We start from the raw sequence: 20,519 nt of genomic DNA, 5'->3' as shown, positions 1-20,519 counted from the left end.
TATTCCAGCGTCTCGTCTCAGTGGATAGGAAGAACACAATCCAGTAATATATTTTCCTTTTTTGGAAAATCCAGTGATAATGATACCGATACCAACACATATAAGTATCGGTATTATCAGGTCATATTGGCGATAACGGATCAAATAGTGTTTTTTTAATTAAAAATGTATGTCCGTATCATATCAGCCAATAGGCCCAATTATGTCAATGTTGATCCAATACTATTCGATTGATATAATCGATCTAATAGTGATACCTAAATCTTTGAATGTGAGGATAAGGTACTCTTCCCCCTAAGGTACGATTTAAAAAATTGGAATCGAATCGAATCAAAATTAGCCAAGATCGGTCCTGATTCAAACCATTCAAGAGTAGGTGATTTATGGACGTCTTTAGGCTCACATGGAATCTAACTAATTTTTCTTTTTTTTTATGTGCAAAACTAATTTGAATTGATCCTAAACAAAATCAAATCAAAATTCGATTGAACCCTCCAAGCTCAGTTTTTAATCCATGTTTTAAAATCTTTTCCCAACTTCAAAGTTTAGTTACTTGTTTAAATACATAATTGATTACGTTATTTTTGTGTAAATAAATCAAGGAGAGAGAACTCTGCTTGCTTGCATTCCCATGCCTAGATACATGGGAAGTGAGAGCAGGATGTGAAAAGATGCCCTTGTCCCTACTTCCCCTTTCCCCTATATAGTTCTTTTTTCCATAAATCAACAAATGTAATAGTTGTGTAATAAAAAAATAAATTCTTTATTACAATTCAAGAGAAAAAAAAAATTCCTATTTGATTATTTTGACTTCTCTCTCTCTCTAAAATAGTCAACTTCTTTAAAAAAAAAATAGAGATTCGTAGGCAAGAGATAGCAAAAATATTCATTATCTTATAAGTTATAATATTTTAATAAACAAATAGAATTACAAACTTAGAGAAATCTTGTAATAAAATATTTTTAAAATAGTTTTTAAAATTTCTTGAGACATTTTGCACGTTATCGACAAACGCATGCATAAGAGAAGAGAAAATCATACGAGAAAACTAAATTAAAATTAAATAATGATTACATAGTGGAAATAATATTTACATTTTATGTTTAAAACATTTAGAGAATATAAATTTAAAAAAAAAAACAATGAGAAAGAATTATAAAAAATATGAAGAAAAATAAAAAAAGACCAAGATAGTTGACAACTTGGCTATCGAACATGTTTGTAATGGTATGAGTACAAAATTTAAGGATATGTGATTCTCATATTTTTTTAATATTTTTTCTATAATGTTATGTATTTTTTTTATTATTAATTTATATATATTTAAAAATAAAAAACACGAGTAGGTTTGATCACACGCTAGGTCACCAAGTTTTCTAAAAGATGAGTAAGTCAAAAACCTGATTTTCTAACTTTTATATTTATATTTGAGAAATCATGAATTAAAAATATTTCCAGTGCGAAAAAACCTTTGCACGAAAGTTAGGTACCCTTCAATGGGTACCTTGTGACTTTTAATTTTTTCCAATCTTATTTTTATCTTCCAAAGCTTATGTGAACAATGATATAATCGTTTGTAAAATTCTTTTAAGGCATTCCATAGTGTTAGCATTTCCTATGAGGTATTAAAATTATAATCAAATAAAAATTTATTAGCATTTTCCATGTCTGACCTTTGGCACCAAAAATTATTAACAGATTCTTGACTCTCATCTGAAACCATTGGTGAACCTCTACCAATTGGATTCAGCTTGAAAACTACTCATCATAAAGGGCCTATTTGATAATGTTTCAAAAAAAACATTTCTACCATTTCTGTGTCAATAAATAGAAACGGAACAAAAAACGTTTGATAAAACTGTTTTATTTCGCTTATTTTCAGAAATATAAATTAAAATTTCTACCTATTTATGGTTCAAAAAATGACCCAGGCAAAACAGGTTCTTGTTTCACCGTTTTTAGAAACGACTCGTGACCATTCTTTCACTGGTTACTATTGACTTCCAAAAATATGACTTATCAAACACATTCAATTTTGTTTCTGTTTCTCTAAATGGAAATTTATGTTTCTACTATTTCTGGAAACAGAAATGACAGAAACATTATCAAATGGCCCCAATGATGAATTTGAGCCTCACAATGTGTTAACATTACATAACTTAGACAACCAATGAGTGGAATTTGGCCATTCATTCCTATATGCACAAGACTGGGCCTCTTAGGCTAAAGGTGTTAATTGGTTTGATTCCAATGATATGGTTCAATTTGGTTCAATGCAAGATTTTTTTTGTGAAATCAAAACTGAACCATTTAGTAAATGGTTTCACAGATTAAAATTGAAACCATTTATAAATGATTTCGGTTTAAACAATTTTGAACGATATTCTTATGTTTTCTAATTTTTTATCCAAACAACTTCTTTACCTTTAAAATTGGTAGTGAAATGGATGTAAATTGTAACATATAATTAAATTGTTTTTTGTTATATGCTTTTATTAATAGTTATTTTATGTAAACTTCATTTTTTAAATCAAAATTTATGTAAACATAACATTGAAGGACCTAAACGTACAACGTATATGTTAATCAGCTTAATGGTTTATCAACTGTTTTAAACTTTAAAACAAAAACCGAATTACGGTTCAATTTTAAAACCAAAACCAAATCATTTAATAAACAATCTCATGATCTCGATGTAAACGGTACGATTCAATTTCGATCAACAATTTCGGTTTCAAATTCACATCCTTATCTTAGGCTAGAGAGTCGATGGTTAATTTGAAATCACAGGACTTTGTGCCTTATCTTAGTGATTATAAGCTACAAACTTTGACAAAAATTTCAACCATCTTTGAATATAAAGCAAATTATTTTGTCCTTTGTAGTCTGTGCTTTTGTTCATGTGTTACTATTCCATATCAGTTGTATGAGAAGTTAATCTCACATCAATTTTGATGAAGATTTGATGCAAATTGATATGGTTTTAGGTTCTCTCATCGTATAGACCGATTTATGGGGGTTGAAATCCTCGTTCTTACCATCAGATAAAAGTTAGATTAATTAGAATATATGTTGTGGACCATGGGAGTCTTGAGTGTGTACCAAGCTAGGCCAGGGATTTTAAAACATGAAATCATGTCAAGATAGGCCCTAAATTCAGTATATTCTTGCTTTTCTCTTGGGCTTTATTTGGTTTGATTTATAGTTGTATTTATTTGACTTATTTCTATATTTACAAGTGTTTGGTATAATTTATAGCACTTATTTCTATTTATAATAAATTAGAATACATCACAAATCACAGATTACTCTAAAGTTATTTGTGATTTATGGCAACAAATCATTTATGTTGATTTTTACTACCTTAAATGAGCATGTGTGCTAAACTACTCAAAATCAATAGTAAATATATAACTTCAATATGTTTTATATTTTTGTAATAAAAAATCCTAAATCCTATCATCTCTCACGCTCAAAGCTCAAAGTTGAAGGTGAAAACTGAAACATATTTTCTCATTATATAATCTATTTTATAAACAGTAACCAAGCGAATACTATTTGTGATCCATTATTTATTGTCACAAATAATTTATAAAAAATAGTTTAAAAAATACAAATAGAAATCATACCAAAGAGAGCCTTAGTTCGACATCTCGCGTGTGGATCAGATGTGGGCCCTGACTTATCACTCTGTAGTGGACTAGCCCATTACGTCCCAACGATGAAATCAGCCCGTGCGGTCAATAGACTCAGTACCATTACTGTAGGACTGCCGGTATCCTAAATTTGGGCCAAGTAGGATCAAGCCCATTGTAAAACTATGCAATTAATGGCCCATCTAAATTTCATGTTCCCCGACAACTATTTGGTTCACTGTCGCAGAGAAAGCAGAGCAATCAAAGAATGGATTTGGGTAAAGCAAGGTCTTCATAGACAACTGGGCCCGTGAAATGTGGGCCTTATGCCCTTGTCCAACAATGTCGTCAGTAATCACTGTTTGGCTTCGTGATGAAACGCCAGACCACAAGAGGGTACATGGCCCGTGGTTGTCGGGTTCGGACCATGCACGGATAGAGGGGCCAGAACTAGCTGTTACTGGAAGTGATGGGGTCAGGGTTAGGGTCAGTGGGTGCCTATTTTGTCCACATTGACTAGCTTTTTCTTTCCGAGGGTTGAGACTTGGGAGAGTTGTTGGGCTCTTCAGAGGGACTGACCCATGTGAGAACACTCTGCCCCAGTGGGCTTTGAAATTTGAAATTGGAAGCTTGAAGGAGTCAATGGTTTTTTGTCAAACATTAGGAATGCAAAGTAAGCCTTGCCGCTTGGCAGCCTAATATGACCCCTTGGTGTGTGAACTGTGAGAATCTTTAACTTGACCAAAAAGTCAGCATTTTTTTCTGGTCAAGAAAGTAAAATTTTATGGAAAAAGAACTCTCATCGGTTGCATAGCGTTTGCTAGCACCTCCATGTTTTTATCTCTTCAGTTTCTTCCCTTCAATAATATGATATGTGTATTTTCTATTGTGGGAGGAAAGAGATAGATACAAAAAAACGTTAATATAGGTTATATGCTAGATAGGACAAAAAACCCAAAATTTGAGGGTAAGAGATCATTGCTCTACCGTGAGGCCCTACACTAATGCGAGGGCCAATGAGAGCATGTGTCGAGGCATCAAGATGAATGAAATTTTTTCCTTCTATAATCTTACTACTTTTTTTTTTTCTCAAAACTTTATTTAGGATCAATTCTTTTTTAAGGGCAATGTGACACTTGTGCCCAGACACATATAAGGTAAAACGATTGACCATGTACCCTTGTGAACGTGCAATAATCGCACTCCCTACAGAAAACATCAACCTAAAAGATATATATATATATATATATTTTTTTTTGAAAAATTATGTATAACAACTACCTACAGATGGTCGCAGCCACCAAATGGGTTAGGAATTTAAAGTGCCAGTTAATCTCAATCATATGAGAGACCTGAACTCCCACTGCTCCCTTATTCCAACCCTCATCAGTCATCACTTACCACCAAATCCTAACTACCTCTATTCCCTACTAGAGTTACTATTCCCTTGTTTTATGACAAGGCCAGGAAAGTTGGGTCTCTCTCTCTCTCGAGTCCTTGGAGGTTGGACTTCTTTCCCATCTCTTTTCCATCTCCTCTTACGTACTGATCGTTTGGTTGTAAAGATAAGGTCATGACTTTCTAAACTTACTTTCTTCCTTTTTTTCTTTGGTCTATGAACCTACTACAGCCTACCTAGCTCGGATGTGCAAACTTGACTACAATCACCCTTATGCCTTAGCTTAAAGATGGGTGTAGAACCATATGTCCTTATTGCCTACCCTGCAAGGAAAATGTCAAGGTCACCCAGCCACCAATTTCAAAAACACTCGACCTTCCTAAGAAATTCAATTCTTAGGAAAAGATAGCGTCAATGTATACATCAATCAAAGCTCAAAGCTTAAGGGATACAATCGTACAATTCTACATTCGTAGTCTTTGATTTCAAAAACCCCAATAGCTAAAAATTGTAATGTTCCAGCAAGCGATAAAGAGAATAGACTTTGGTTTGATTCACCAATCATATGTTCGAGAGAGAAATAAGAATATTTATATCACCCTAAAGCAGCAAAAGCTAAAACCCCTCTTTTTGCCTTAGCCTAATTGCAAAGCAAGCAATGATACTAGTCCGAAGGCTAACAGCTAAATATAGAACTTGATGTCATATACGAAATTGAAGGTCAAAAGAGATACAATTGTCATATATGATCGAACTTTCACGAATTTGAGCTCATCCTTCCTCTCAAGTCTCAAGTCTCAAGTCTCAAGTCTCAATTCTCACCCTAATGAGAGACTTTAATTATGGGATAAATGTAGGGCTTGCGGGAGTGATGCGCGCTCCACCCTCCACTCCCTTCAATTATGTTTCGCGTGGTGTTGTGTTGTACTCAAGAAGTGAAGTGGGCCGATCGCGGAAGTTGGGCGCACTCTCTTTGAAGCCTATCTGTGATAGGGACCCACTTAGGGCCTTACAAGTTCATGAAAGCACAACTTTTATAATGAATTAATACTACTTTGATGCATTACCAAAAAAAAAATACTACTAGGATGCTAATTTATTTCTGAACCAATAACGAATTGATTTGATTGGCTTTGGGCTGGGTCCCTACCTGGATGGTATATTGGAATTGGATGGATGATCAGTGACAGTGAGGGCAAGACATCAATATATATTGTGTAAATAGTAATGGGGATTGGGGATCTGTATTCTTCCGAGTCCTGAATAATAGGCAGTTTTTTATGTATCTCCATGCACTTTCTCTCTCTAGTCCTGAATTTTTTTCAATATGTTACAAAAAAGTAAGTTAATATTTTATTTTATCACTTAATTAACAGAATTTTCTTTTAATCTGTATATTTTTTGGGATATGGGGAAGCCCCTAGAATTATATTGCTGATGAAACTGATAATAAAAAAAAGGGGGAGGCGGGGACATAACTCGTCTCACCCAACTCAGGAGAGATTAAATTCTAAATAAAGGTAAATCAGTTTTGTCCTCCCAAATGATGAAATTAAGATCACTCGGAAGAAAATGGTCACAATAGAAAATCAAATTTATTGTAAATTCGCATATAAAATAAACTAAATATGCCACTTTATTATGTTAAAACTTGAAATTTAGCAAGGGATATCAAGTTCTGTCTACCCAATTTTAGCTCCTCATTCTACTTTTCACATGGCCCAATTGGATGTACGGTTTAATTAATCTAATTGGGTTCTCCAACCAACAAAACTAATATCTAAAGTTATAGAAAAAGAAAAATGCCTAGTTGTCTACCTGACACGTAGCCATAAGGGTTCACAAAATTTCCACCTACCCCCTACCAAATCAATCTCATTCATGTTGATGGCCTGGTGCATGTTTTTATTGGTTCTCGCGTTGGTTCAAGAGCCACATAACTAAGTAGGGACCTCTCCTAAAGTTTTTTAGTTTATATTCCATAGGAAGAGATTGCTACACTGCACTTGTGTAGATTCCTTTATAATCCTCTCACATTTGTAAATGGGCTCACTCTGACACACTTTTTCTTTTCTAATCATGTGGACCACATGTGAGATCCATACAATGATATCATTTTCTAACCCTTCGTCAATGTAATGTAACGAATGGATTCCTCTTGACCTTTTATATTTATCAATATTTTACACGTGATAAATGAAACATATCTGGAGATTTTGTTCACAGTCTCAAAATTAAGGGTGTTAATCGATTCAGTTTCAGTTTAAATAGTGCAAATCGATTCGATTCACATTTATTTGATTAAAACCATAACCACATCATTTACTAAACGGTTCCACTTTCTAAAACCGTGACCGTTTAATAAACGATTTTGATTTTCACGGTTTCTAAACAGTATCGATTTTATGGTTTTAAACAATTTCGGTTTCAGTTTATTCCATACAGTTTGTAAAACGGTTCACAATCGGTTTGTTATAACTTGCAAACATCTCTAAACTGAAGATCATAAGCTTATCAAAAAATAATTGGCAACCACAAATAAGAGATTCTATATTAATGATGGTATGTTTTAATTTGATAATCTAGTGCTATTTCTTTGCATGGTCATTTTCAAACATTTAGAACTAATATCATACAACATCCAAATCCAACCTTCTACATCATAAAATATTAAAATGACAGGTGGTTCAGCCAAAACACCAATCTATAATAACATAATAACATAGTAATATATATGGTTTACAAGTTCATGATCTAAAATCTAAACTTGAATTGAATTGTAATAAATCATACCAAAGCAAGATGGATACTTAATTTAGTCGTTAATTGTTATACATATTACTGCCTTTACTTTATTTAATTGTTATACGGATTGATCGGATTGGTTTAAACGGTTTTAAATGGTTTGGTTTAAACGGTTTCAATTCGGCTTGAAACCAACGGGTTCTGTGGTTAAAACCGACCCGACCCCTTTAGGTAATCGACCTGAAACTTGAAACCATAACCGTACCATTTACTAAACGGTTTTATGATTTTGATGTAAACGAATCGATTCAATTTCGGTAACCGATTTCGATTACAAATTCACATCCTTACTCAAAATGGGTATGGATTGCCGATGTCAATTTATATAAGTCCGATATTGAATCAAAACATCATTTCTTCCTTAAAAAAATAAATAAAATAAAATAAAAAACTTGCATCCATACCATATCAATACCAAATACTTATTAAATTAAGGCATCATTAAAGTTGGACACAAAATTGTTGGTTGTTGGATTTTGTGTCCTCTCTTCCAATTACTGATATGTGTCCTCTCTTCCAATTACTGATATGCTTACTCTTTACAAAATACCTTTGCCTGAATCATGTCTTCTATCAATATCCAAGTTAATATATTAGATTTCATTAAAAAAAAAAAAAAATTATCTACTACAGATACCTAAAGTTTAATTCCCATATATGATAGCATTGATGTTGCAGTCTATGTCTCATAAAAAACATTTTAAGTGAAAGTATCGATTAGAATGGGAGCGAAAATGAATTCTTTTAAGTTAAAAATAAATAAATATAACTGTATCAGAAATACTAATTATGATTGTAAGTTTTACAAACAATATGGTACTAGAAATATCTTTCATAAATTCTCCATCTCCACATGACCATGACTTCTATTAATTTTTTTTTTTTTTGGGTAAACACATAATTATAAATGGTGTTAAATTTTTAAAGCATGTTGTCCACACCATCCTTTATTTAAGATGCATAGTACAATAAGTTGTTTAATAGTGTCAATCAACTCAGTTTCGGTTTGGTTTTGATTCATTTTAAGATACCATATGTACAACCCTAAATGGAATCTAAACTAAATATTTTTGAAATTGTATCAATAATTTAGTTAAAACAGAAATAACCAATTGAAACAAATAAAGTTGGGAACGAAATTACAACCTCATCTAGACATGGTCCCACAATATCAAATTTGGTACCTTTCAACATTTTGTGCGCAACCCATCATAAAACACATCGTAGGTAATTTCATACAATTCAACAAAGGCACATGATTATAGGATTTAATATGGTTTAGGACAAAGTTTTTCTTTAAGGGTAAACGATGGGACGGTCTAAATGCGACCCCCATCACTCACCGCCTCCCTCTCCCCTAATGTATGAAGTTGTGATGGGCCATGATGGGGCCCTAGGAAAACTCAATCCCATGATTTATATTCGTTTGATTTATACAAATTACACTTAATTTGATTAGATTCAATTTAAATCGATGGTTCATAATCTAAAACCAAAAATCGAGTCATCTGAATGAAATTTCACTTTTCAAAATCAAAATCGAATTGATTCTTTTAGTTTGGTTGTATGTTTGAATGATCGTTTTGATTCCAATTTTTTATTCTGACTATATATTGAAGCTTTTGAAATTATTACCATCTTATTATTTACATGGAAGTGATTACAATAAGCAAAACCTTTTTACGTATAAAACAAAACACAATAATAATATAACATTTTTAACATGATGTAACCAACCATGGTTACACCACAAGTAAAACCCATATAAAAATACCCCAAAATCAAATAAAAATTTAGATCGAGAATCACAATATGATCATGTGACTGCTGCATCCGTATGATGACCAACCAGGAAAAGCACACTAACATACAACTTAAAAAGGGCTGAAAGATTTTTTTGCCCCCTCTTATGTCGAGTCTGAATCAAGTACTCATACGAGAATTACGATATGTCTGGATCAAGTATTCATACGGAAATTACGATCTTACCTTGAACTCCACTTAATCTCTCCTTTTTTTATTTAGTTTTTATTTTAAGCGGAGTACAAGCATCGATCAAAAAAGCCTAATCCATAGGCTCTTATGTCCAGGGTAGGAAAAATTTTTTCCTAAAAACTTGTGGCAAATTATGTTGTTTTTCACACGAATGGGATGGATTGGAAATAAGGAAAGGTATCACCCAGACTATTGTCATAGACCAGTTAAGCCTATAGCTTTTGAGGGAAAGCCTCAAATGCCCTAGAAATGGGAAATGTGGCTACCAACGCACCTCTCCCTCTTCCTACAGTCCAGTCCTGTCACCCAGACCCCTCTACCACAGTCCCACTTTCTCTCAGTCTAACTGGAGACTAGAATATCGCCACAATCCATTGGGAAAGAGATTTAGGCATTTAGCAACTAAGCGCTTCTGTGACTGTGACTGTGACTGTGACTGTGACTGATTTTATAACCGCTAGAAAACATCTCCAGTTTGCTGCTTTATCACATCCGCTAAATTTGGCGGCACCAAAACCGTCCCCTTGACCATCTTCATCACCTTGGCCAAACCCAGATTTTTCTCCTTCTTTAGCATTATCAATGGAGGTCTTCAACATTTCTTCTCTAACGAAGAACTTTGGGTTTTCCGTTTTGATGTAGAAAGGGGGAGGTGGGTGGGAGAGAAAGGGAAGAGAAACAAAGTTATGGGGGATTCTGGCTCTTCATTTCCCTTTCAAGTCTTCTCTGCCGAGAAAACGAAGCTTGCTTCGATGAAGAGGTTTTCCTTAATTCAAATAACTATGTTCTCTCAGAAAACGATAAAGAATATATAGAAATGCTTGTTGAAAGAGAGAACAGTTTTGGATGCAAAACCCAAGGATCGTCTTCGATTGTACTTGAGAGCTGGTTGAAATGCTCTCGCTTGGATGCCATTTATGGATTCTCAAAGTCAGTTTCGTTCCTTCCATTTCTTCTTCTCTTGCAGATTGTCTCTGTTTTTGGTCTACTTTTTTTATTCCCCCTCTACAGGTTATTGTCTGAGGTATAAGAGTTTCTGTTTTTTGAATCAGACTCGGGCGTTCTTCGGCTTTCGTTTCCAAACAGCTTTTCTGTCTATCACTTATTTTGATCGGTTTCTTTCAAAACGAACCATTGATGTAAGGAACGAACTGTCCGTGATGATTTTTCTAGAAAAAAAGGTCTTTTTTTTTGTGGGTTATTGATTTTATTTGTTGATGACAGAGTGGGAAACCATGGGCGATAGCTTTACTATCGGTGGCGTGTTTAACTCTGGCTGCAAAGATGGAGGAATGCAGGGCAATTGCGTTGTCAGAGTTTCGTGTGGAAGAATTTAATTTTGAAACAAAGGTGATTCAGAGAATGGAGCTTCTGGTTTTGAATACGTTAGACTGGAAGATGGGTTCGATCACTCCTTTCACTTATGTCCATTACTTCATCACCAAATTCTGCAATGAGCCTCATCGGGGAGATTTAGTATCTAAAGCCGTTGAACTGATGTTGGCTATTACAAAAGGTAATCTTGAACAATGCAAGTTTGATTTCTTTATGGATTATGTTCGTTGAAGTTGGTTTTTTTGTAATTTCTTGGGCACAGAGATGAGCTTAATGGATTATAGGCCATCTGTTATAGCTGCTTCAGCAGTATTGGCGGCAACCGATCAGAGATTGACAAGAAAAACCATGGAATTTAAGCTGAGTGTGATATCTTCATGTGGTTCTCTTCAAAATGTGAGTTTTTTCCCAAATTTTTGTTCTCATTGTTTCATCGATTTCAGTGTTCGAAAAGGAAAAAGACGGGAAAATAAAATGGAAAAAAGTAGAGAACTTTGATGTGTTTTTTTATTTTTCTTTTACCAGGAGCATGTATATTCCTGCTATAATCTAATACAGGAATTAGAGATGAGGAAATTTGAGATGCCCAAGTTTATATTATCTCCAGATCTCTCTCCAATCTATTCAAGCTCTACCAATGTTATTGAGAATTCTTCCTTTCCCTCTGCTGATGGCACTAAGAGGAGAAGGCTTAGATTTGATGACTGTAGCCAGAACTGTGGTGGCATTTCTAATGAGAAGCATCTCCTGTAAAGAAAATACAACAGATCACACCAACATTATGGATATTGGGTTGCTTTATGGGGGATTGGTTTTGTTTTTTCAATCAGATTATTGGTCTGATTAGTGTTCTAATCCATTTCATGAATATGATTTGGAGTTGATTGAAGATTCCATTTTCCAACACCCAAAGTCCTGGTCCACAGAAATCAAAGAGAGAAAAATGAAAAATTGAATAAACAAAGGAAAAAATTTAGCTACTGTGGAAAGCTGACCAAGTCCAAAAGCAAGGAAGAGGAGGAGGAAGAGGTCCAGATTCCAGAAGGCCATGGAAGAGTCATTTCTGAATAGTGTTCTCATTGATGAATGCTGCTACTTACCCACCTATTCAATTTGTTGTATTTTTTCTTCCTTTATTTCTGACAAGGAATATTTATCTAGATCTTGTAACCCTAACTTTTTTGGGGGGATGGGGGCGGCTATGCTTCAAATGCCTCCTTTCAAAAGGGTGAAAGTAAAGAAAAAAAGAGTAAGAAGAAGAATCTATTTTTTGTGTGATTTGATTTATCTGTGTAGCATGTTAGCTATCAAAATATATGCAAAGATGAATGTGATTGGGTTTCTTTGAAGGTTGGAGGTGCTTTTTGAGAGAGGGCCCTCCCTTTTTCCATTTTTAACTACTGTCTTGGGGTTAAGAATCCCAAAGCATTGTTTTTGAGAATCAAATTACTAATAGGGATTTCTCTGCTGGTCATATGTTAGGTAATTCCTTTTTCTTTTTTCTGCGTTGAAGTTCCATTTGAGTGATCTTAAGAACATCTGAATTCTACCAAAAATAAAAAGAACATCTGAATGGTTTACCTAAATGAGTTAATAGATCAGGGTGAGAAGCAACTTGACTTAGAGAATTTTTTTATCATGACCCATCAATTAATGCCTTCTTTTTTTTTCATTAGAACTTGAAGGGCTATAATCTCTCTCTGAGTCTCTGGGAATCAAAAGTAGAGCCAGGTGTTTGGAAGCTTGAAGAATACTGCAACTCTGCAAGAGGGCCTAAAGGATGGCCAGTGGAACTTTACCATGATATTGACACATCAGAGCCAGGGATTCTCTTCTTGTCGTTTATACTCAGAGGCCTCTTTTAGAATTAAGAACGTATAATTGACTTCTTAAGTGCAAGTTAGAATTAAGGATTTGATTAACAATTCTGTTTCCTAGCGTTTGTTTCTGCTTCTGTTCCTCTTCAAAGTCTCAATGGCCCAGTTAAGTAGTGAGACCAGCAACCACTATGTTGTTGAAACTGAAACAGAGCTACAGATTATTGGGCATCTCCTGAACATTACGCCAGAGAGTCCGTACTCAGATTAGCTGGTATTGTACCAAATCGTTTCTGGCACCTGGTACCTTCCTTCACCAGCTGCGTTCTTTGTCTGAATTCTGAACTGGAAAAAGGTATCTTGATTCTTGACTTTGCCTGCAGAGTTCGGCGAGATTGGAGCCTTTCCCTCGTCAGTTCTCACCCTTCATTAGTTTTTTCAAGACGGACCACAGGTCCCACAGCTAAGGGTTAGTCGGTCAGTTCGGTCGGGCTGAATCGGTTTAGGTCTATTACTGGGCCAATCCAAATCAAATTGATGAGAAATTTTTTGGGTTTGGTGGGTTTTGAAATCGGTCCAATTTAATCTGGTTTCTTATCGAGTTTTTGCAATAGGATTGTAATCGGATTATTATTGGTTTGATCTGGTCCGGTTTTGGGTTTACATGTATATAGTAAAGTAATAGTGTCGGTGCATTTGTTAGTCCTGTTTGATTCAGTTTCTATCGGTTCTGTAAATCCCCAACATGGAACTAAACCGATAAGGGTTGGATTGATCAACTTAGGTTGAATCAGTTGGTTTGGTCAGCCTGACTAATTCGGGTTGAACTTTGACACCCTTAACCTCAGCTTAGTCAGACTACTAGGAGTTGCGAATAATTTGGAAGGCAAATCATTTGGGTTGATTTTGATATTACATTAAGGCTTTGGCTTTGCTCGATTCATGTTAGAATGGTTCTCTGAGTTTTTAATTTAAATGGTGCTTATGAACAGGGAAATCTTCCTATAATCAAAGTTAGTGAAAAAGTTGTATGTCATAAATTTATTAATTTTTTGGGGGAAAAAAAATGCTCCATGAGCATGATGCCAATGAAGAGACACACATGGGCATCAACAAGCGATTAATATTTTATATTTTATAGGGGTGATGGTGTCACGTTGCTCCCCTTTGTGTCTGGCACAAGGGTCTCACACCCGAGAGCGTTATTTTACCCTTTTTTTCCCTCTCTATTTAGTAATGTCATTGTCCATATTAGACTTGAAAATTGAATGTGTGCAAAACAATGATCATTCTTAAAAATGATGTAATGGAAATAACTTTCAAATTATTTTGGAAACCTTTTCTACACTGAACTTAAAAGAACTTTTATAACAAGACAAGGGATGAACAAAAGAATGTTACAACCTCTCAGTTCACTGCTTCGGTTACAACAAGATGAACCTTTACAAAAATTGACATCCTGAAGCAACAGAGAGTTCTTTGGCCTGAGTCACCAAGAATGAAGCATTGTATGATTAAGAGGATCCATATTTTCAATTGATGCAGACTACAGCAAGAGGGGAACTTGAAACTGGTTTACGTGGAAGCCAGAAATCATCTTCTATCATCTTGTATGCATTTCAACTAGACCCCACGGGGATCATCTTAATGGCAGCGGCGATAGGCATTCCAAGGAACCCAAGGAAAACACTTAGAAACCACTGTGATAAAGTGAGGGGGAATGTGTTTGCAAATGCACCAAGGAACTCGATGATTATGATTTGAAATAGGACCGTGCAAGCGAGTACAACCACAAACACAGTGTTCTCCAGTATGCCTTTGAAAACATCTATCTTCTCCATCTCCCTAGAGCTTATCTCATTGAAAACCTGTGGAATGAAACAAAAAAAAAAGTTTGGATACACATTTTTTCCAGCAAGACAAAAACACTTAATAGACTAGGAGAATTGAATGTTGTAATTGAAATAAGTAAAACAGATGAGACTTGTGTCCAAAAAAAATATCTAGCTATGCTCACTCATCTCTCATCATATATTCATTATTGTCTGAGCATCAAAATTTATGTTGCCACTATTGGCTAGATTTGTAGGCAGCACAAGACAGATGTGCCCTGGAGAATTAACAGTATGGATGATGCATGGGTTGGTGCCTGAAGCCACAGCTTGAGAAATTTTTCAAGGGTATGGATGAGCCAAAGATTGGATGATGCACACTTCTTGAAGGCATTTGTGCGTAAGACCAGTGTGTGAGAAACTACCATTCAACATCTAACACCTAATAGTGCACAGAGACATGGTCATGAAAGAACTAAGAGTGTTAAACTTTGAACTTACCTGACAAAAGACAAATGAGTTAAAAATCAGCGTGTTTAAAATCAGATCAGACTCAGGGCCCTCAAGACGAAATAATGCTTTCCCCTGCACTTGAAGATACCATATTATGATGAACTGATACAAAGACTGCCCCAAGATATTCCTCCACATCACATTACTGATAAAATTGCCTTTCTTTCCAACTGGTGATCTTTTCATCAAGTCATCAGTAGGAGGCTCTGTAGCGAGTGCAAGTGCTCCAAGTGTATCCATGATCATGTTCACCCAGAGAAGCTGAACAGCTGTGAGGGGGGCATTTCCTGAAAGATGCAATGCCAGAGGAAATTCTAAGTTTGAATCATATATATATATATATATATATTTGAAATCAACATGAAAAGGACATGGGTTTTCTTTTACCAGTCAGACAAGCTGAAGAAAAATTAACAACTAGTGCAACCACATTGACAGTCAGTTGGAACTGTACAAATTTTTGAATGTTTATATAAACGGATCGTCCCCATTTGGCCACAGTGACAATTGTAGAGAAATTGTCATCCAGAATGATAACATCCGCACTCTCTTTTGCCACCTGAAAATAGAGAACACGATTTTAGTGACTTTCTTTTTTCCTTTTTCAATAATTTTACTTGTGAATAAGCTTCCGTTAAAAAGATAAAAATTAACCATGATATGTCCAAGAACAACCATGCTCCTAAAAGAAAAAGGGAAACAATTAGATGCAAAAATGCACCCTTACATAGGCAACTATTATATTACATAATGCGACCTTCCTTACATAGGCAACTATTATATTGCATAATATGACCTTCCTCTTTGTCAAGGAGTGTACATTGTGTCCCATAAACCTTTTGTTTTTATGACCAACAATAAGATATTGAATAATCAAATCAGATTGGATTTGAATGGACTCAGGATTCATACAATTCAAATCCAACCTGTTGACAGCTCTACCAGGTAGAGTCACCAATCCCCAGCTTTACTGAACAAATAAAGTGCTCTTAAGAAAATACAAATAAGTAGTTTTCAATTCAGGATATATTTTCAAGACAAAATAAAGGCAAATGAGTTATGTAAATAGATATGCATAAGTCACAGCTCTAAAGGTTCTTAATCCACAAAAAAGTTAAAACCAGTTTTCAGTTTTCCAATTGCTGACTACTAGAATTTTTTTTTCTTGGGGAGTGGAGGAAGTCACCTCAGTTCCAGCAATGCCCATTGCAAGTCCAATATCTGCTTCATGAAGTGCTGGAGCATCATTTGTGCCATCACCAGTCACAGCAACAACTTCATTAAGTGTGGTGCGCAAGTGCTTCACTAAGGTATGCTTATCCAATGGCGAAGATCGAGCCATCACCTGGGCACACAAAAGTCAGAGTTTGTAAGATGCAAACTCCTCACAAAAGCAAGTAAACTGAATGAGAATGAGGTAGACTGACTAACACTAGAAGTACCTGAATTTTTGGAATTAGATCGAGCAATTCCTTCTCGCTCTTTTCTCGAAACTCAGGACCTTCAATGGCTATGCCTCCATCAGTCAGAATCCCACATTCCCTAGCAATAGCCTTCGCGGTGATTATGTTGTCTCCAGTAACCATCCGTACAATAATACCAGCTGATCGACAAATTGCAACAGATTCCTTGACTCCAGGGCGGACTGGATCTTTGATACCTACAATTGCTATACATGTATACCCAGTGGCTGGAAGAGGATTCTTATCAGAGAATTCTTTTCCCATTTCCATATAAGCAAGGCATAGGGTTCGAAGAGCTTCACCGGCAAACTGCCCAATTGTATCCTTGAGATGTCTGCTAGATGCTTCATCGAGGGGAACAACCTCCCCATTTTTATCTATAACCTTGTCACAAGCAGCAAGAATGATTTCAGAAGCACCTTTACTATGAGCACGGAGACCTCCTTCAGGAAGCTCCATCAGTACCCCCATTCTTTTCTTCTCGGAGTTGAATGGTTCTACTTTTACAATTTTGGACCTTTTCCGTTCTGCCTGAAAATCTCCACCAAGGGACAAGCCAAACTCCAAAAGAGCAGCCTCAGTTGGTGTTCCCAAAATCTCAAGTTTGCCATCTTTGTTAGTTACAACTTCACCCCCAGTGTTATTAAAAATGGATTGAAGAAGCAGTTTGACAGCAGAATCAGGGACTCCAGAGCATAAGCTAGGAGCCTCCTCAGAGCTGCTCACTTCCTTGATGTTCCCAGAGATGCATGCTTTTACAACAGTCATGTGGTTAGTAGTTAGTGTGCCAGTCTTGTCACTACAGATGGTTGTGGCAGATCCCATTGTCTCACAAGCTGCAAGATGACGGACAAGTGCTTTGTCATTCATCATCTTTTTCATGGCAAAGGCAAGGCTCAAAGTGACAGCCAAAGGCAGCCCCTCAGGTACTGCAACCACGACAATGGTAACTGCAACAGCAAAGTACTCCAACATTTCTAAGGCATCATCTCCAGACCAGCTCCAGTGGGTTCCCTCTTGTAGCTTGCGGCTAAACAGGCCTTGCACCAAAACAGCAAAAGTCACAACAGCAAAGAACAGGCCTATCTTACCGATGATGGTTGCCACTCCATTCAGTTTGACCTGCAATGGGGTCTCATCATCTCCACCTTCACTAAGGGTAGCCATTAATTTTCCCCATTGAGTATTCATTCCAACGGTTGTCACCAGCATCTTGCACGACCCATCTTGAACCTTGGTACCAGACAGCAGAAAAGGATTCTCAGCATTCACAATCACAGGCTCACTCTCTCCTGTTAAACTGGATTCATTTATCAACACAGAGAATCCAGAGACAAAAAGCCCATCTGCGGGGACTTGGTCACCAATTGCCAGATGCACAATATCACCAGGAAGTAGATCATAGATTGAAATCTTCTGCCTGTACCCATTCCTTGAAACTTGAATTGATATTTTTTTCTTCTCCTTGTCCAAATCCTTGAACTGAAGAGATTGTCGATAGTCGCTTGTTGCAGTGACAAATACAACCAAGAGAATGCTTGCAACTATTCCAAGGCCATCATGGGCTCCCTTTGGCCATCCTTCCGTTGTTATGCCAACGATCAAGGACACAACAGCACATACAGCAAGGATCATAAGAGTCATATCCTGAAGGGCTTCCCATACAAAAACCCAGAAACTCCGCATTTGGCTTTCAGTGAATTTATTGATTCCATAAATCTCTTGCCGGCGGTTAAGTGAATCTTCAGAGGTGGTAAGACCATGCTTGGTTGATGTGGAGAGTTTGTTTGCAATACCCTCCACCCCATCATGGACTTTCAGCTTCTTCACATCATGGCCTTCGACAATGGATCCCAACTCATCAGCGCAAATCTGAAACCCAGCGGCTTTAACTTCCCCAGGGACAGTATATTCACCGGAAGATGCAAGGCCTGAACACATTTAACAGGTAATTAAGTTAGAGAAACAAAATCAAAACAGACTTTAAATTTTGACAACTTCTGATTAATCTTACCTTGAACAAAATGAAGTGCTGCTTTAGATACCAAAACAACCACTCTCAATTTCTCCTACAATAAGCAACACAAGAGATTTTCAGTCATAAATGAATGCAAGAAAGGTCACTAGAGATGCGCCAACCAGTCCAGGGGTATCCTGTCTATTCTTAGAAGGATGCCCCTAGAAGGAGTTAGACTTGGCAAATCCCCAACACAGGATTGGGGAACACGAGGACTATAGTTTCCATTTTCATATGTATTGGTATAATTTCAGAGTGTTAGTAAACAAAAAAAAAAAAAATCTACATATACATGTCTTGAAATTTGTTGCTTAATTCTGTTTCCCAAGGTTTCTTCATCTCCAGAAATCTACTACTAATAAGACCTTTGATTCTGATTTTATTTCTAATTAAAAACTAAATCCAGGAAATAAATAGATCAAACTATATAAAATCTTCCCAGCTCTAAAACCAAACCTCAAAATCATTCTGTCGTGAAAGAGACCTTTCCAGTAGTCAACTCTATTCAGACGCCAGACACTTATTAAGTCGATTTTCCTCTCTCTCTCTCTCTCTCTCTGTCCTTGTTGTATATCTCTTGTTTCTGTAGAACAAGACCGAACTTGCAAATGCAACAATGGATCCGTTACATTCTTTTCCGTAGTAAATTGTGAGGCCAGTCGCAGAAAAAAAAAAATAATAGTATTTGTTTTCAAACAAAGATTACGTTTTCAATTTATTAGGAGATAGATCCATCAGACCGGATCAGACAAGAAATTAAAGAGCCACAGATAAAACTACAAATGAAGAAAAAGAAACCTGATTAGTACGCCGCATAGCCTCGGCCTCCTCACGCTTGGAGAGGTTGGCAGTGAAGCGGAACCTCCGCTTGGGATTCTTAACAACTCCACAGAGATTTCTCCATCGCTGAAGCGCCTCATCCGACGAGTTTTTAGACTTCACATCTCCAAAGTTGTGTTTTAGATAGCTCTCCATCGTTTATTTTTCTTCTTCCGCTTCTGCGTCTGCTTCTGCTTCTACTCTTATTCTTCTTAATTATGTAATGCAACTTCAGCTGTTCGGAATTGAAGCGTTCTTTCACCTCAGTCAAGTAAAGAGTAAGTGGAGAATCAAATACAAAAGCATTACGCGTACACGCGCTTTTGCCCTCTTTCTTCGAAAATGGAAGGAAAGCACTATCGAGTATCTTACTCCAGAATCTGTGTCTTTTTCAGAATCAGAAGAAGGAAAATGAAAAAGAAAAAGAAAAAGTGAAAAGCTAAGATGATGAAAAATGGTTTGATAAATATTATGATCCGAAATTTGTTCAAAAACGACTGTTGAGACCTTGCCCCCAGCAGAGAGAGGGAGAGAGAGAGCCAAGAGAACTGTTCTTCCTCTTCCACGAACTTTTTGGGAAATTGATCGGAAACCGGGTCAAAAGCAAACAAATGTTCGATTTATATAGTGTACGAACTTTTCTCATTTATTTGGCAGAATACCACTCTTACCAATTTTCAATTTTACTGTTTGGAAGAAAAGAAAAGAAAACAACTCTTGTCTTATTCCCAACATAGCCCATGATTGTGTTTAGGTGATAAGAATATTATAAAAAAAATAATATATATATATATATATATAGAGAGAGAGAGAGAGAGACTAGAATCTACAATTATATATTAAAAATTACATTGTAGAAAGTGATTCTAATTATATGATACAATTTGG

The 20,519-nt window shown here is 36.0% G+C and overlaps 2 protein-coding genes across 2 annotated transcripts; one reads left to right on the top strand and one right to left on the bottom strand.

Annotated features, from left to right (window-relative positions):
* The first annotated feature begins 10,092 nt into the window (after positions 1–10,092).
* On the top strand, positions 10,093–12,644 carry LOC122073568 (cyclin-D5-1-like). The gene is given in 7 exon segments (XM_042638163.1): positions 10,093–10,543; positions 10,546–10,749; positions 10,752–10,765; positions 10,888–10,974; positions 11,060–11,351; positions 11,433–11,566; positions 11,696–12,644. Coding segments are annotated over 7 exon segments (981 nt in total). The 5' UTR covers positions 10,093–10,521; the 3' UTR covers positions 11,924–12,644.
* Positions 12,645–14,291: 1,647 nt separating this feature from the next.
* LOC122074523 (calcium-transporting ATPase 2, plasma membrane-type-like) lies at positions 14,292–20,220 on the bottom strand. Its single transcript, XM_042639382.1, has 7 exons — positions 19,611–20,220; positions 18,810–18,864; positions 16,775–18,726; positions 16,519–16,677; positions 15,720–15,891; positions 15,321–15,619; positions 14,292–14,855 (listed from the first exon to the last, which is right to left on the bottom strand). Exons 1-7 carry the CDS (start codon positions 19,785–19,787, stop codon positions 14,607–14,609), a joined length of 3,063 nt encoding a protein of 1,020 aa, XP_042495316.1. The 5' UTR covers positions 19,788–20,220; the 3' UTR covers positions 14,292–14,606.
* Between the last annotated feature and the right edge of the window lie 299 nt (positions 20,221–20,519).

The sequence above is a fragment of the Macadamia integrifolia genome, chromosome 3, assembly GCF_013358625.1.
Source record: "Macadamia integrifolia cultivar HAES 741 chromosome 3, SCU_Mint_v3, whole genome shotgun sequence".
NCBI classification, from domain to species: domain Eukaryota; kingdom Viridiplantae; phylum Streptophyta; class Magnoliopsida; order Proteales; family Proteaceae; genus Macadamia; species Macadamia integrifolia.
This window is presented reverse-complemented; position numbering and strand designations above follow the sequence as displayed.

Coding starts and splice junctions, on each gene's coding strand:
- LOC122074523 (XM_042639382.1), bottom strand. CDS start 19,787: ATGGAGAGCTATCTAAAACACAACTTTGGAGATGTGAAGTCTAAAAAC. Junction 18,865..19,610: donor CTATGCGGCGTACTAATCAG/GTTTCTTTTTCT, acceptor TGCTTATTGTAG/GAGAAATTGAGAGTGGTTGT. Junction 14,856..15,320: donor ACTCATTTGTCTTTTGTCAG/GTAAGTTCAAAG, acceptor TTCATTCCACAG/GTTTTCAATGAGATAAGCTC.